This window comes from Glossina fuscipes, unplaced genomic scaffold, assembly GCF_014805625.2.
Source record: "Glossina fuscipes isolate IAEA_lab_2018 unplaced genomic scaffold, Yale_Gfus_2 43, whole genome shotgun sequence".
Classification (NCBI taxonomy): Eukaryota; Metazoa; Arthropoda; class Insecta; order Diptera; family Glossinidae; genus Glossina; species Glossina fuscipes.
Window position 1 is genome coordinate 2,807,221 of NW_023998427.1, and position 18,825 is coordinate 2,826,045.

The window sequence follows — 18,825 nt, forward strand, 5'->3', positions numbered from 1 at the left end:
ATGAGTTTAAGAAATCCCAACCGAGAAACCAAAGATTGTAACAGTGAAGATGAAGTGTCTCAAAGCGAAACCATTGATTCAGGTTGCGTGTCAGACTCGTCGGATTCCTCTTTGGATATTGTGAGTCAATTTGTGAACAAAGAGAGTAATGATGATGAGAGTGAAGAAGAAAATTTAAATCTTGATCGGAAATTCGCCACCAAAGTTATGAGTGATTCTGGTTTTTTCTCGGACGGCCCAAGTAAGGAAACGGAATTAAGTGGCAAAGAATCCGAAAGCGATGAAGGAAAATCTTTATATCATTTAAATGATCCCACGTTAAAAGCAGAACTCAATGAGAAACCGTCAACAAGTTGGAGCGAAGCTTATCAACAAAACGATGATGGTAATACGAAATTGCATCTGGCCTGCGTTTCGTTTGATATAAATATGATTAAAACGCTATTATTTATTGCTCCTCATCCTTGCCTTTATAATACACTTAACTATGATTGTCGCACACCGCTACATTTGGCCACTCTTGCGCAGCGACCAAAAATATTAAGGGCATTATTATTAGCAGGAGCTAGCCCTACTATATGTGATCGTCAAGGTAATACTGCTTTACATCTTGCCTGTAGATCGGGTGTCGAAGAAAGTGTTCTCGCCATAATTGCACCATTTAGTGAAGACGAGGTAGCGGAGTTTTCACGCGACAACATTAATCATAACGTTTCCACTTGCATTTCAAAAGTGTTAGAAATGCGTAATTATAACGGTGAGGGTTGCGTGCATCTCACCGCTAAATTGGGCTTTATAAACATTTTACGTCTCCTCACTTCGCACGGAGCTGACATTAACTCTCGAGAATACAAATCTGGTCGCACACCGTTACATATTGCTATCGAGAGCGGAAACGAATTATTAGCCAATTTTTTGTTAGATGAATGTGAAGAAATTGACTTAGAAGTAAGAACTTTTAGCGGCTTAACACCTTATCAACTGTCATCACAGTTCAGGAGAACAGCATTACAAAATAAGTTAGTAACACTCGGAGCCGAAATCTTGTCAGCATCAGACAGCGATGACGACAGTAATGAAACAGATTCCGATTCAGATTCAGAAACGGACGACGCAACGGATAACGTTACCGAATCTTCTCGTTTCCCCATTTTCACAAATGGCCGTATCGAAATGGCGGACGGTTCAATAGCTGGACCACTCTAAATCAATTATTTCGACGTACTACATTTCAAGGATACAAAGTACTTTTGCTACATTTTTTTTGCAAATTCAATTTTATAACTTGCAAACGAACTCATACTCATAATAATAAATGCATAAGATGTGCCTTCAAAATAAATTATACTTCGGTCATTATGAGCTACTATGCGATTACTTGTGATTCTTTTGAGATATTTTACAAATTTTCTATCAGAAAGATTAAAAAATACTAGCGACAGAAGCGTTTTATTTCATGCGATAAAATATGGCTTTAATGTACTTAGTCTGTTAAGTTGTATTCTCAAATACGCTCTAAATTACTAAAGAAACCAGCAAAAGGAACCGAAAACTTGAATTTGTTTTTATTTGAATTCTTTTTTTGTTCGCAAGTATTTTTTTTTTTTTTTTTTTTGTTTTTTTGGATGGCTAAGGGGAACGTAGAAATCTCCTTTAAGTTAAGCTGATCTCTGCTTCAGCTATATGTTAAAATAAAAGCAGAATTCGAAATGTCTACAAGATTTTATTACGGTAAACGTTACCTATCAAAAAAAACATTTTTTGCCCACTGCGCCTTATTCCTTAGTAAATAGAAGAGCGTTAAATGGATCCTCAACAGGATACTCTGATATGCTGGTACATCGGTGTTTTCCTAACGCAACGCAATTTAAAATAAAGCGTTTAAGTTCAGGTCATGCATTCTTGATTGAATTTCGTAGACTCCTTCTCAAAATAGTCACATATCGCTTATAAATGCTTTGAAAAAAATAAATTATCTTATACATGTTACCCACGTTGCAGTTACAATAAACTGTTCTCAAATAAATTCGATTTAGTGGATGTTGTTGCGTTTTTATTTTAATTAATATTTATACGTAAATATTTTATCACCGTTAGACAAAGCTATTGTACATATTGATGCATTTCCAGCATATTATTTCATCATATTGAACAGAAGTAAAGTACGGCTTTATGCCGCTCTTTTGCGGTAACCAAAGAAATCAATTTTTATTAGGAAAACTGTATGAACGAACTTGCCTCGATATAAAGGGATAAAATTTTACTTCAAACTTTATGCTATTTGACGTTTTGAATTTAGATGTAAATCAAAGTTTATCAAAGTCTTGCTAAAATATCGTTTATGAAGAAGATCTAAGCTGCATGTGCCAGAAAGAATATGCGATTTTTATATGGTTAGATGGGGGGAGACAAGTGATGCGATTCCAATGAAAAGGAAATAAATCAAATAAAGTTTATCTTAATGTTTACGAAATATTTTCTTCTCTCTTTTACATAATCAAGTCAGATATAGGGGGATATTAAAGTGTCTTCTTAAATTCATTCTCATCACTTTTGAGGAAAACAAAATTATTTTAATAAATTTCATGACTTTTTTTCTGCTGCAGTTTAATAACATGTGTGAATGAATCCTGCAGGGCTTTTGATGCTTAATTTTCTTTTCGTACTTGACTTCTCAATAACATGCGTACTCCCTTCCAAACAACCGAACGCTGGATTCATTTACTTTACATGACATTAACTTGTTGCAGTAATTTCCAACAAGAACTTAAAAACTCAAAAAAAAAAAAAAAAAAAAAAACAAAAAAAACAAAAATTGCAAAGCATTAAAAACGAAAAGGAAAGAATAACAAAAAAAAAAAAGTATCCTTTTAAAAATATATATATATTTATATATTGTGCGCGCATGCTTTATATATATATATATATAAAAAAGTCTGTTTTATTTTTAATGTATATGTCATTGTACATACACCGTAATATACACATCAAGCAAATAAATGAGATGGCAACTCCTTTTAAGCACGCAGGCGTGAAACATTATTTTTACATACATTCTTACACTCTGACACCGATTAGAACTTTCTTCTAATAGACTAAAATACTGCGTGTAGATCGTGTATGAACGCGAATGTAAGAGAGCCAAATAGAGACTGAGACTGAGACTAAGGCACTAAGAGATAGATATTCATTTACACAAACCCCGTAAACAATAAATGAATACCATGCACAATACAATCCGTCATGCAGGTGTGAATGATTCATTAATTTCGCGCCTTCAGTTTTTAACGTGCCGTAACAAACGCGCGCGCTCATCACAAGCAACAACATATTACATAAATAAAAAAGGAAAAGAAGAAACTTGCATACTTTTACGATTAGCTAAACTGCTTTACGGGCTGCATATTCATATATGGATCTTTGCCAGCGAACTACTCGAAAGCACATTCATATCTGAATACATAGGGTAACACATATGCAGGCATTGCATTAACATCAAGTGCATGCAGCAAAACATCCAGCAGTAAAGCAAAACGTTCCGTCTGCAGTCCGGTAAACCAGGCAGCCATTCATTTTCTTTGACCGTACACAGATAACGTCTTTATTGTGCAAAGTCATCATCACCTCGAGGCGTTAATTCCATCATAACAATATCGTTTTAACCCTATTTCTCTCTCTCTCTCTCTCTCTCTCTCTCTCTCTCTCGCTCTCAATGTGTTTTTCGATGGCTCTCTTTCTCTCTTTACACTTCGAACGTCTTTCCACCAGCATTTTATCAGAAATTTCTTTGGATACATTACAGCTACAGTAATAGGTTTCATTCGTTTAGCTTAACTCTCAAGATATTGTTGTAGCAACAGTTGTAGTGGCCGACGATTTTTATTCATTCAATTGTAATTGGAAACTAGTGATTTGATTTTTATTAAATTACTTGCTATACATTTGATGATATGAGTTTTTCACTTACTTTACTTTATTATACCCACCACCACCACCGTAAGATAGGGGTTTACTCATTTTGTTTTGTTTTGTTTTTTTTTTTTTTTTTCATAATATATGTAACAACTAATGTATGTAACACATGTATATATATATATATACATTCTTGATCAGCGTGAAATTCTGAATTGATTAAGCTATGTCTGTCCGTCTGGGTGTCTGTGTGGTGTTTGTTGTCGGTCGTCTGCTTTGTCGCGAACATAAAGGTATCAACTTCAAATTCGGTAAAGACATTGGAAGATTTTGCACGCAGGTTGGTGTTGAAAATGGGCCAAATTGGTCAGAGGAGACGCCTGCAATGGAGCGGCCTTGTTTTTCTTAACAAAAATTTGTGGGATTTTTCCTCGTTACTCCGGAATTGTGAAAGTTAGAAGGCTGATAATTTGCCGCATTTACTTTACGAAACACTGTGCTCGTCACGTGCAAAAATGGAAACAATCGGCCATAACAAGGCTCACACAAAGTTACACACACACAAAGTTGTCGAATTTTATTTATTTTTTTTGGGGTTTTTTGCTTATTTATCATAACGCAAACAAGACAGAATGCTTAAAACTATTTTGTACATTTCTCAAATGCGTGTTATTATGTGTATTATCTGCGTAAAAATGGATTAATTCTAAAATGACCGTGGTAGACGTCGCGACCTGGTGGAGTAATTTTTTCTTTTTAATAATACTAGCGACTTGGGTGTCAAATAAAAGAACTTCGAAAGTAGAATGCGAAAAGCATAGTGGTGGGTATGCGAGATTCGACTCCCACCGAATACAATTTTCTTACTTGTTGTTTAGGCACTTATTTGAATTTAATTCTTAAACGCCAACTATACATGCCGTTAGAAACGTGTCTACAAGGAAATCGTGTAAAATTTGATCTTAAAATCTATACAATTAGTGTGAATTATTTTTTCAAACAGACGGCCACTATGATTTTTGGTAAAATGAAGAAAGATTCCGGTCGAAGACTTAACAAATTTGGGATAAATGTTTTTCTGGACACCTCTGTTTAAACGATGCACAGTGCTTTTGTAGCTAAACTTAATTTAGTAGGCGAACAAAACATTCAAATATTTGTGGGGAGTTAGTTAGGACCATAAGATCACACTCTTTTCTGTCAATACTTTTGCTTCTTAATTCCATTGTTTCATCTCATGTAATGCTAAGAAATGCGCTTTACATACCTCATGCAGAATATGCAAAGGAATGTTTTTATGTTTTCATAGCGGAAGAGTGTTGTTCATCGCTGTTCACTATTTGGTCTAATTTTCCTGGTAATAAGTGGGCTTCGATATATCCCCTTTTGGATCGCCTTTTTTGTTTTGTTTTTTGGTATCGTTATTTGCATGAGAAGGCTACTTACTCAGAGGGAGTAAGGGTCGTGGGTGCACATTAAACAGACCAAAGCCTCACAGTGAATGCTGCGGTTGTAATAGACACAACCTCTTATAATTTGTTTCCATTCCTTTGCACAGGCTTTCCAACATCGCCGCGAATTGCCATCGTGATAATATTTTTTTTTTATGACCAATCGCTCAGGAGATATACCCTATGAGCGCGACAGGGCGATGGTCAGAAAGAAGTGGGGAAAAAAAGATAGTGAGTGGCCACAGCCCTTGTATACTGTATAAATTTTTCTTTCGTTTTTGAGGCGACCTAACAATGCATTTGTTTTTGAAAAGTAAGTAACCTACGACGCCTGTAATTAATAAAATAGTATGTGACCATTGACCTCCGGTTTCGCGTTCGCATGTAACTCCCAGAAGATCTGAAGATATCATAAAATGACTCCGAATCGAACTAAACTTGTCAGCCCATATGTTCGCTTAATATTCAAGTTAGAGAAATCGTTCGCGGATTGATAGAAGTTTATTCATCCTAAACCCTAAGCCTGTATATAAGCGATATCATTGTACCTCGTAGGATTCTAACCAGAGCAATGTAACAATAACCAGCTTTTAAATAATTAAATAACATGGAACGTTCAAGTCTTAAGTGAACTTCGTATCTCAAGTGCGTCTTTAATACTTTAGCTTTTTTTAATCGCCAGCGTCGACGCATAATACAATTCTTCGTTTCTTAGAACTTACACAATTTGTGATACAAGGGTATATTGAGTTTGTGCGGATGTATGCAAGTCCAAAAGGACTTGAGGTAGACCCACCTCGTTATATGAGTAATGAATATGTACGATTGCACAGGCCAGTGCCGTCTATATTTCAGAGAGTAGCGTCAGAAACTCTACAATATATATATATAAATATGTATATATAAATATATCCTTGATCAACATTAAATTGTTGCAAATATTGATGTGACTCCAAAAATGAATAAACGCCTACAGTACCACGTCAATTGAGAACTACTCTGTTTTTGCAAAAGCAACAATAGATTGGTTTTTTGTTCGTTACTCGTACAGTACTGCACATAACTGTACAAAAATTTGAACTTAGGCCTGCGCATTTGTGTAGTAAGTGTGATAAACATGCTCCCAGAAGATATCGCGTACAAATTTGCATAATAATTTGAAAATGACCCAGACCGATCAAAGAACAACGATCCCTACAACGCTCACACTCTTGTCCAGCAAAAACTGCAAACATCTTTCCTTTCCGTGCTTTTTGCTTGTAACTCATAAAGTACAACACTTACTAAACACCATCTAAATTTCCATTTTTATTCTGAAAATTGGAAAGATCAGCTACGCCCCCGTAATAGAAAATAAAAAAATTTAGATCTCTTCCTTTTTTCTAGTCTTTCATAGGATAACGGTAATGGGAATAAAAGGTTCGTTCGACCGAATGCTATTTTCTTACTATTGGAGGTCTGCACACAATTTGAGGATTCGTAATTTTCGAATCAAATTATTCAATCTACCCGGACATGAATCCGAGTACAATTTTGCTAAGTATGATTCCACTTCTTCTCCTCTTTATTTATTTATTTATATGTTTACGATATTTAGAATTTTGTTTTGTTTTTGCTGTGTCCTGGACAGTGGCAGCTTGCAAATCGTCATTAATGTTAATATCACAAAGAATATGTTTGCTTCGTCTAATTTTCAATATATATGCTACAAATAGTTGCGGCACGGAATCGGAACGGAATCCTCCAGGTGATCGTTAATGCCATTTTCAATACTCGTATTGTCGAACGTATTTGCAGTACTTAGGGAGCTTCTTTGGCTTGTGCTTTCGAAACTTAACGCATAATTGCATTCAGAATCGAACTCATTATCCTGGTTACTTTCACTATCACCCACTACATCGATATGCAATCGATCATCGTCAACTTCATTATCGGAGTCTGTTAGACGACCTGATTTTCCATGTTTTGTTAAATAATCAACTCTTAAGTCTTCCGTATTTACTTCGATATCCTTCAAGCGGAGCTTACGTGCTTGACGTTCCACGGCTTCGTTGATCCTTGTACGTTTTTCAGCCCTGCAAGAATAGTGAGGAGATGTTTCAATTTTTTATCATTTCTCTTATTTACATTACGTATACACTTACTCTTTTTTTGTCTTCAATTCATTCAAAGGAATCGGTTCACCAGAACAACTTTGCGGATGTGAAGTATGGGCGGGTCGCCCAGGACCTTTTTTTGTGTTTTCGTTCTTACGCCATTTCGCGCGACGATTCTGGAACCAAACCTGCATGTATGTATGATAAAAAGGCAAAAAAAAAAACAAAAATAAATAAATAAAATAAAAATATAAAAGAAATCTTTATACAAATTTTTTTTTTCTTCAGGAATTTTACCGTTAGTTCTGCAACGATAACACTAAATGTTGCAGAATATGTGAAAAATGGCAGTAATTGTTTTAAATATGAACACGTGTGAAAGAGTTTTAACGTCAGCTAAGCATGTAATTTTCATTTTCATTTCACCGTTTTTTTTTTTTTTTTTTTTTTTTTTTTTGCTTCTTTACGCGATAGTATCTTTAAAACACGCTTGTTAGCAACTTGTGCAGCAGACAGTGTACAAAACCGTTCGAGCACCGGGCATAACTAACACAGTAAACATGTAGTTAAAGTGAAATATGCGCTGTTTGAACACGAGAAAGGAAAAAGAAAAGTTTTTATAATCTTTATTGAATCTTTGCTTAGTGGAAGATTGATTTTCACTTTCCTATGAACGTAAGTTTTTTCAGTTATTAAAAGTTTAAAGAGAATCTTTATATCCATTAATTTTATTAAATATTTTTATTGTGTAAAACAATAATAAAATGAGAAAAGTTACGGGCATTGTGTTCTAACGTTGTACGTTTAAGGCTTCAGATTAAAAAATGCAAAAACGTATCACATGAAAATTAAAAACAAAAGACCACCAGGCCACGCTTCAGGGACTCGTTATAATCTAAATTGCCCGAAATATCAGAACTAAGCAATGTAAAATGATGTCAAAAATCAAAAAAAAACATATAAGAAGAACAGTTCATCTTCGCCTGTGCGCCTGTCTTACTCATCGTCTCAAACAGATGCACTCAGTGGCCGGCAGTTTTCGCTCTTTATTTATATGACTTGAAAATTTTTAATACTAATCGGCTCGTTCATGAACGCGGATAGATGGGCACAATTTGATCAATATGAAGTTATCCAATTATTTTAGGGTTTAAGGGTTGCGTCTTTGCTAAGTTACGATTTGCCGCGACATAAAATAAGAAAACAAATTAAGCATTAAAATTAAAAAAAAAAAAAAAAAAACATAAAGCTGCTTGCTGATATAAAGCAGACTAAAAGCCGTTAATTACGATAACAAACCCAAAGAGAAACGCAAACGATTGCTACTAACTCTCTCTCAGTACAAAACACTCAAAGAATGAAATGCCCAACCCAAGTTGCAGGAATTTTGATGGACATTGCGTAATTCCAGTTTTTTTGATATGTCATGGAAAATACTTTCTTGGCAACCTCTCAGAGAAACCTAATTTCATTACTATGTCCTCAATTTATCGCCGCAAAAATCGCCCCAAATATCCCCTCTCCATATACATCATTATATTACATACTATATTAATTATAAAAAAAATTTAACGAGTTACAAATTTATTATTTCGCCTTTTTCCGAGTTTCTTTGCGCACATTTTACGAACGAAACTCTCCTATTTATCGACCTATCTTATGTTATGTGTAATAATTTTGTTTCTATCCGCTTGTATTGAGCTTGTACTTTCTTTCCATTCCCTTTCACCTAAACCGATTTGTGTAAGCAACGCGTTGTTCACATGTAGTCTCCGCTATTCTCCGCTGATTCCGCTTTTTATTTATGCCCGTATTTTATATTTTTCGTTTAGTTTTTCTCATCATTTTGTAACCTTTTAACATATCGTTCAATTATCAAATGCTTTAGCAGACGGCCGATCAAAAGTAAAGATAGGCCGTCGTTTAGCAAAGACAAAAATGCGGTCTACGCACAGAGAGCTAACTTCACGGCAGTACAATTTGAAGAAACTTGATAAATGTATCGTTGTTCCTCCTCTATTCCAATGTTTACCGCCCCTTTTTTGTCTTAACTTTCGCATAAAAGGAGTATATTATTAATATGCGCGCACATTACCGCTAACTTGAAAACGATCTTATAGCTTTCGATGTGAATTCTAGTTGTACCTACAGTTGCCAGTAACAGCCATAGTTTTACAATAGATCAAGTGGACCAAACCTTTAATATTCTACATGTGTATTTTCATGTTTGCTAGATTCTCCTTGTTAATTATTGATATGTCATCAATTTCACTGTTAAGTGAAATTAAACGACGACTGCAGATAAAAAGTTGTTTAGATATCTCCGCTAAATGGAAATGTATTAGCAAGTTAAGAAGGTACTGTCAAAATGTGTGAATGAAAACGCAAAAAAAGCAGCACCAACTGATATAAACGAGTATACCATTAGCGTGGATCTTAAGACAAAAAAAAAAAAAAAAAAAAAGAAACAAAATTATTGCGGACGAATGTACCAAAGTAGGCGAAAAAGTTGTTGCAAGTTACATTGGCAACGTCTGATTGCATCACGCAATTCATAAAAGAAGAATTTAGAAAACTTTTAGGCTTCATCAGCATTCGATTTGATTTGGCCTCTATAGAACTTATAATGGCATTGTGTTGCGCTAAAGAGCGTCTTGCGAACATCATGTGGTATACGTGATACTTCGATAAGAAATCTCCAAAGCTCTTATATAGGCAAGGAATTAGGAATTTACCGAAAGTTCGCAGAAACACCAAAATGACCTCATTGTGTTGTCTTAAGGTTATTTTGGCAGAAAACAATACATATATGCTCGCGTTTGCATTAACACATTATTAAGACCGATTTTTAGTTTTTTTATCCTACACCGATTGTGCATACGTATGTAAAACGCGGAAGAGCTTGAAATAGATGCACCTCTTTATTATATTCATCTATTCAGAATCATTATCTGTTTGTCCGTCCGCCCGTCTGTCCGTTTGATGACTGACCATGTAAATTTGTGTTCAGCGTCCAATTCGCAATTGTTGAGATATTTTGATGAAATTTGATGCAGCGACGTGCTTTGACGCGACGACGAACGCTATTGAAAATGATTTGGATTGATTCACTTTTTCGACCACTCCCCATATAACGTCCAATTATGGAAAAAAATTTCAATTGTCAAAATTTCTTTGTAATAGTATTTAGATATTGCAAATTGGTATGAAAAATTTGGTTCAGCTGAGGCCTTTTTCATAATTATCGTTCCTACGAAAACTGAACCTATTCATAAAAACAATTGAAAACATTGTAGTCGAGCTAGGCCAACTATTACACCGCATTGTCTAACACAATTCTTATTTTTGTCATAGAACGCAAGAATTATACCCGGTTTTAATAGGAACCTGCTGTTATGGGACTCTATATAAAAAATTAGAATGTTCAAATATTATTACTTAGTCAATTTTTTTCGCGAAATTTTGAGGATTGCAATTTTTTCCATATAACCACCAGTTTTGAAAATATGGCGTTATGTGGGGGGGAGTGGTCAAAAAAGTGAATCGGTGCATATCATTTTCAATAGCGTTGCCGTCGGGGCAAAAGACACCAGCGCACGAAATTTCATCAAAATATCTCAACAATTGTCGATCTGCAGTTTGAACACAAATTTACATGGACAGATATCAGACGAACAGACAGGCTTAGATCAACTCAGAAAACGATTCTGGATCAATCGGTATAACAATAGATGGGCCTATTTTAAGCGCTTCTGCGTGTTACATATATCCGCACAAACTTCATAAACATTGTACCACAAGCGGTATAGGGTATAACAAGGTATACGTTTTTAATCTTTCATGGGTTCATAGTAGTAAATTTCCATATAAATCGATTATGTTGAATTTGCATCCCGTAGGTGTGTTTTTTAGATGCCGGCGCATATAAGGATTCCTCAAATATGCGAGCTTTTATGTAAAGTATGCCTTTGGATGAAAATAATGTGTAACTGCTTGTTGTTGTTATTACTAAAACGAGCGAATAACTGGATAAGGCGGAGTGATCTAAAGTATCTAATAGACGGCCTTTCCCGCCTATAAAGTTCTTACCTTTTCTTTTCCTTTTAATGTAAATTCATTGGCACTACTATGGAAGGCGATTTAATGTTTATTCCATTACAATATGTAAAACATACATAACGGGCATTGGTTTACGCCAACTCGGGTCGCCCAACTAATTCTCATTCGTAAAGATTGCATCCAGAGATGACAAATTCAGCTATGACGGCTTGCACTAAAATAATTTCATTGCTCATGGCACACTGAACCTCTCTAAGGCTATATATCTTCAATTGTAAATTTTTTTATTTAAAGTTTTGTGCGCTATATCATTGATTTAGCACATCGATGGAGAGAAAGATATTACTTTAATCAATTCATCTTTACACGCTGAATAAAGATATTTCATAAGGTCAATGAAGAGGAGAACTCTTTATAAAAGCGTTCTCTTTTTCCCTTGCTTTCTTTGCCTCTTTTTTCTCTTTCCCATTCTATCTTATCCTACTCCTTCTTTAGCCGGTTTTATTCCACTGCATAATAATTAAGCGGCGATAATATGGTGACAACTTTTTCAAATTTTTCTCGGTCAACCCTTCCCCTTTCCTCAAGTCCGCGGGAAAATGTGAACAAATTGAGACGCATAAGAAGCGTATATTACAATTTGCTCAAGAAGTAATTTTCGTAGGAAACAATTATTAAAACTTGTGAACTTTTTTATTGATTTCATAAAGCATTTATGCACTGTACGAATAGCGTTTTGGGTAAATGGCATAACCTTGAATTTCCTCCTTAATTGGCGTAGTTGGACGTGAGCCTGTTGGCCTAAACGGTAGAATTTCAAAAACCTCAAAAACCCTCAAGCAAAAAGTCAATGACAATAATTCGCACAACATTGACGGTCAACGCTGATCATGAAAGGGGGAAATTACTCGACTCTCGAAATGCATCGTGTAGTAAATTGAAATGTTCCTTCGGTTGTATGGCACGTGACGTCGTCTTGTCCTAGTTGAAATATCGGTATTCGCTTGTCTTCTTTCTTGTTCCATTGTCTTTGCTTGTGGAGCTTCATCTTTATAAATAGTAAGATGTTCTCTTTTGTTTTCCTTTCGGCAGCATTCGACTACGCTTTGATGTTAATATGAATTACATAAATCAATCAGAGTAATTCTCTATTAAGTATGTTTTATCTAACGTTTAAATTTTTCTCTCTATGTATATATATATAAAGATTTTATTTAGACCCCTAATTTATATATTTTTGTTCCTAGGTGAAATATAGTGCACAAGAGATATTAATAACATTTTGCACTCAATTCAAGTGAAATATTGGTAGTTATTATAAAAATATGTTATTAATTAATTAATGACATCATGACCATAGGCATAACTAATTCGATATTATGTTCTGATATAAATGTGCATGCGAGTATATATATATATATATATGTATATATATACATGTATATGTTTGTGTGTGTTTACGCGTGCAAAATTTTTAATAAAATTTATAAATATATTAAATAAAATAATAATTAAATAATAACCGTTTATTTATCATGTTGAGTGATTATTTTAAATCGGGGCAATTTTTTATTAAATATACTTTGTTATTGGGGGATGGGAAGAGAAAGTGGGAGTCGGAGGGGAGAATAACAATAATAACACAGTCCCCGTTGCAAGCCTTCAATTATAAAAAACAAATACTTATGTAAATACATTAAATATTTTATTAAAAGCCTCATATATATACGAAAACAGGGAACCGTCCAATAAAAGTGTCAAAAAAATAAATGAAGACACACAAAATTACATTAAATTTTCATTTAAGTGCTTGTAGAATTTATCAGTATTTCGAGAGCGAACTTTGTGCAATGAGCTATAGTTCGCCCTGCGGAATAACGCTAATGCAAGTTTCAAGCACACACTCCGCTCAGTAGAACGTAGATTACGTTACATTGAATCCAGTTTTCAAAATCTTCAGTTGTATTCTCTAGGAGAATTCACTTTCTCCTCCTCCTATATTATTGCATCCTTAGTTCATTTTAAAGGAATTTTTTTCTTTTATTTTTTTTTGTTGCAATTTGATTGCTCGATATCTTATCCGTCGCTGGGTACGATTAGTTCTCGCCATTCTGAACTAATCATCGTTTTAGTGAGTGCATCGTAGATCGCCCCTGGCATGTCAGTGCAATGCCCGAAACTTATATATCTCGATGAAGGGTTGTTCTGGGGTTGGCTAACCGGGATGGTATGGCTAATCCAAAGTCAAGAGTGGTCTGTTTTCAGCTGCGCAAAGTATGCCTAAGGCTTTATAGTCTAAATTGGGAGCCACGGGGGTCAGGGGCCCGCTCACAATAGCCACGTATGCCTGCGGGTATATGATGGGATTGAAATTTTAAAAAGTCGTAACTAAAACTAAAATAAGAATTTTCTCGTAATGATATAAGAGGGATTCGACGGAAGGCATACTCTTTGGCCTATTTTACTAAATTCTACTCTAGATAAAATTGAGAATTTTCTGCATGAATTAACAATGATATCAAAGGGATTTGACGGCACGCTTTTGTACCCTTTTTGCCTACTTTATACTAATTGATCGCTTGTGGAAACCTTATGGTGGAAGCAAGCGCATTTTTCTTTCCCTTTTTGGAACGCATAAAGTTGATAAATTTGTGAGCCCTGAATGCTTGGGTGCGGCCCTTCGGGGAGTACTCGTGGTGGTTGTGGTTTTCACCCGTTCCATGCCAAACTTTAACAAATCGAGCTGCGGATAGGCCTCAACCAGAGTGGCCAGAGTGGGTTTATTGAACCATACGCAATAAACAAACTAGACTCTGGTGCTGTTTAGGCCCCTAGTTTATAGGGATTGTCTAACTCGCCAGGGGGCGTGGATTACGCTTAAATAATCCGAGTGGCTTGGGCCATCGTGGGGTTAAGCCATCAGGACAGGAACCCACGTGCAACCCATGTCACAATCGTACTTTAGCAGATGTTATTTATGTTTGAGGAGTTGATTTAGGTTTTCTTTTCCTCTTGCTTACTCAACGTAAGCGGCCTCTTAGTAACCGGGTATGCAAGAACAACGACTCGCAAAGCCAGTGTTCGTTACAACAAAAGATAAATAGATGGGGTGTCGATATGGTTACATCCCGTTAATAATAAGTAAGAAAGTTATATTAGCGGGGCGCCGAATCTCGCATACCCACTACTATGTAGCTACGACCAATTTTAAAATCTTTCGAGGTGATGTAAGAAGGAAGAATCATCACCATCCATAATACCCGCTACATTTTCATCTTACACGAATTTCGACAACTTGTGATCATAGATATTGAAAACATGTTGTGGCAGCAGGATGACGCTAGGCGCCACGCACTGATGCTACGCGTGATTTGCTGAGAGAGAAGTAGAAAAGTACCATATCTCATGGCAGACATCTTAAATATTTTACAAATGTATCTATTCGACTTGTCATTCCGTTTGCAATTGCCACAAATACGAATCCGACAGACCACCAATTATAGATATAAAATTTATATTTGAGTAGATGGCCATTAACTTAAGTATGAAAGCAAGCACTTGTGGTCACATTCAAGCTGTAGAGGAAAAAAATATTTTACCTTAAAATTCATGCTAGACGGTAATGTCTAGCTGAGCACAACCAAACAAAACAAGGAATACAACAATCCTACAATCGCTTGCAAATTGTTAATTACGATGCTGCAAGATCAGTTGCTAATGTTTCTTATCAACTAAATGACGCATCTACGCTTAACAAAATATTCTGCAATAGTACTTAAGTTGGTTAGGAGCGGTGATGGGTATTCAAAAGTTACATAACTTTCTCAGCAGTTTTAATGTTTTAATTAGTGTACGGATATCAACCATCGGCCCATAGTTTAGGATATGTTTGCCAAGTTGCAGTAGTAAATGTTTTAACACTAGACGATACATAAACGGATGTGATTTACACGACTTTGAATCTTACACTATTCATATAATATGTAAACTTAATAAGATTCTTGATCTATATGCCTGCGCATGCTGTCATCTGCCGGCAGTCTTGGTTGGAATAGATTAAAGATAAAAATCGGAGAAATTTTTAGGCAGTGGTTGACGACAAAAGTTACATCTATAGTTGGCATATAGATCGTAACGCTAAAAGGAGATAGCAATCTTTCGAATTATTATATTTTGGAATTTGCTTGGAACAGATTTGTACCAAATTTTTCCAATTCATTTACATACAATATTTCTATCGGGAAGCACAATGCACTTAAATTTGCTGGACAACGCTGTAAATGACTGGCCCTCAGCCTTGACTAAGTTCGAAGTGTGATTCGAACTAATTACAAAATTCCGCGACTTTACTTAAATCTACTTAATGTTAGCATTGTTTTCAAAGACATTTTCGTACATTCCCACAGCAGGAAAAAGCAGTGCTTCATGCCGACGAACATCCACAACGTCCTGATTGAAAGAAAAAGTATGTAATAGTGACAAGTTATACATTGGTACTGCACTTAGGACCGAGAAAAAGCCGCACCCGCAACCCTGCTATATAAAAATAAATGCGAGATGTTTCCCCTGGCCTGTACCTTTCTTTAGTGACTTGCACTCCACTTCATACCTGAAGTAGAATTAGAAATAAGGAATATTGCTGAGGTGAAAGAAGAAGGACATTTGATGGGATTAAAAATATGTTAAGTCAATGATTTTCCTCATGAAAATGTTCGAAACTATTATGTTATCTAAAGTAGAAAAGAATCGAAAAATTTTGAAAATAAATCTTGGTTTTAGTTTTACTTAAAATGTGTCAGCGATGGGTGGGTTGTACAAAATTTGCATTATAAAGAATCGAGGTCTTTCGCTTTTTCTTTATCTCTCGCTGGCCATCGATTTTAATGAATTTAGTGCAAATCGTGTATTTACGCGCAGTAACCAATAGACTTGGCTTGTAAATCTAATTTCCACATTTTCCAATGGTTACCGGTAAAAATATATATATATATATATATATATATATATAATAATAATAATTTACATACGCGTATATTTGCTCAGGCATACAAGCATAACTAAATAGACGTTTAATAGGCTGAAACAGAAAAAGCAAATGGCGCTCATTTAAATGCATATGAACGATATACAAACGTATTTGCGTTGCATGGATGTAAGCATTGCATTTCAACTTGTTGTTACGGTGGTTCCGCAATGAATTCATTGCAAGCACTTACATGTCGCGCACAAACACATGCCAAACGTATAAGCACCGTAAAGTCTTTACAATTCAAAAAACTGAAATTGCTTGCATGTTGAATATAAGCAATAAGCAAAAATTCATATAATGACTAAATTCAATATAAACATATTTTTTTTCTTCATTTAATTTTTTATTTTTTTTTATTTTTTTTTTTTTTGCTGATGTGCAGCAAATTGTTTTTCATTGTTTGTCCTATACGGAGAAAGGCGAGCGCAGTATACATGCAATATTTAATATATGGTGATATAAAAAGGTAAAATTAAAAAAAAAAAAAAAAAAGCAAAACAAAATTGTTTTATTTATACTTATTTATCTACGTAGTCTCACAGACAGTATATGGCAATCGTTTAGTTTCGAGCTCATCTTAAAGGCATATTGTGTCGAAGAAGTGAAACCCTTTCGACATTTGGGAGAAATAAGAATTGAAGAGAAGCGAAGCGAAGAAAGGGTTTAGGTGGCAGAGTATGATAGAATTATTATTGTTATTAATATATATTGTGTCATGTTAAGAAACAATTTCAGCTTAAATGTCATTTAACGTTAATCACAAATGACATGAAATCGACCAACAAATGTCAGCAAGCAGCGTACGGACATACCGACAGACATCATATGATTGTTTATAGTTTTATACTCGTATAGAGAATATATAATAATTGCAATGATTATTGTCATTTATAAAATATTCCTAAACACAGAAACACATAATAATTTGTAATTTTATTACAATCAATTCGAATGTCATTCATTACATGTCGACTGGAAAGTCTCTTTATCAATTTTAATTTTAACTTAAACATTATTTTATTACCATTTTTGATTAGTTGGGTTCACATAAAATCACTGCATCATGCTAATTTATTACATCGTTGCGTCGATTGTTAAGGAAAATATTTTCTTTATTATATTATATTATATATATAGAAAAGTATTGCAATTGTTTTGATAGATTGACTCACAAAGTCACAATGAGATATTGTTTTGTGATCTATAAAAAAAAATTGAAACTTTACATGATAAAAAGATATAATTTTCAATATTTCATGGGTAAAATTGATTGTTAATAATAAATTGGCATAGAAATTAGCTTTACCGAGCGTGGACCACGTAGGCCCACTTTTTTGCGGACACCGCCACATGAAAAGCATTCTTAAGAAATGTAAACCTTTATAGACGAGAAGGTCTGCTTTGTGCTTGGAAAGTTTTTGACATAAACATTAAGTGGATTAAGATATTGGAACAGCATGGATTTCTCACGAACCGTCATCCCTTCATAAAAAAAAATTTACGTAATAAAAATTTAGCACAAAAATTAACGATAGAAAAGTTTGGATTACATAGGTCTATTTTGTAGAAAAGCAGGCCTTTATAGGGCGAGAAAATCTAATTTCCAGTTTCTTGCGTCGGGAACTCAAAACTGTAAGTAATTTTTTAGGAAATAAATTAAATTTGGTAAATTTCGGCCACGCCATATCATGTTTAGTATGTTCATCCATTATGTGGGCTTTCGCGAGAAGTATGCCATTCTATGAGAGCAGGATGTGATTTTTGGTCTATTGTTGCCAAGAGGAGCGAATAACTCTGCTAGGCTATGTGAAATAGGATATCTGTCGGCTTATCCCACTATAATGTTCTCACATATTTTCCTTTAGAATCTCGAGATACTGAAGCTTCTTGCGGTGTGGCAAGAAATTGCCTTCATAGTAAGAAATCTGAAGAAGGAGATGAAGTTTTCACACCGAACAAAAGTGATAAGAACCTTCTCTTTTTGTTGAACATTTCATCTTTGTTTCCGCGCAGACCTCAATCTCTAAATAACCGGATACAACTTGTAAAAATCTCTCGGGAAATTTGTACATATTTTGAGAAAACTGCAAACATATTGAAACATATTGATTCATCTTGGGGCAAATCTCTGAGAGCCACCACGAAATTTTAAGCTTGTTCCTTTAATTATGGATGTAAACGCAAAGTTTTCGTAAGATTACAAGATTACGAGGCAACAAACTTATTATTAATATTTTTTCTTTATTCATTTATTAAGTAACAATGAAGTACCTAGTTA

The 18,825-nt window shown here is 34.8% G+C and overlaps 2 protein-coding genes across 2 annotated transcripts in view; one reads left to right on the forward strand and one right to left on the reverse strand.

Moving 5' to 3' along the window:
- LOC119637195 (NF-kappa-B inhibitor cactus-like) lies at window positions 1–1,317 on the forward strand. Its single transcript, XM_038033049.1, has one exon. The coding sequence runs from the start codon at window positions 1–3 to the stop codon at window positions 1,204–1,206; it is 1,206 nt and encodes a 401-aa protein (XP_037888977.1). The 3' UTR covers window positions 1,207–1,317.
- Window positions 1,318–7,068: 5,751 nt separating this feature from the next.
- LOC119637196 (homeobox protein unc-4-like) overlaps window positions 7,069–18,825 on the reverse strand; it is a 78,995-nt gene continuing 67,238 nt past the window's right edge. The window contains exons 4-5 of the mRNA XM_038033050.1: window positions 7,508–7,647; window positions 7,069–7,438 (exon numbers count right to left, since the gene is read on the reverse strand). Coding sequence (XP_037888978.1) covers window positions 7,069–7,438; window positions 7,508–7,647 — 510 coding nt within the window. The remainder of the gene's footprint in view (window positions 7,439–7,507; window positions 7,648–18,825) is intronic.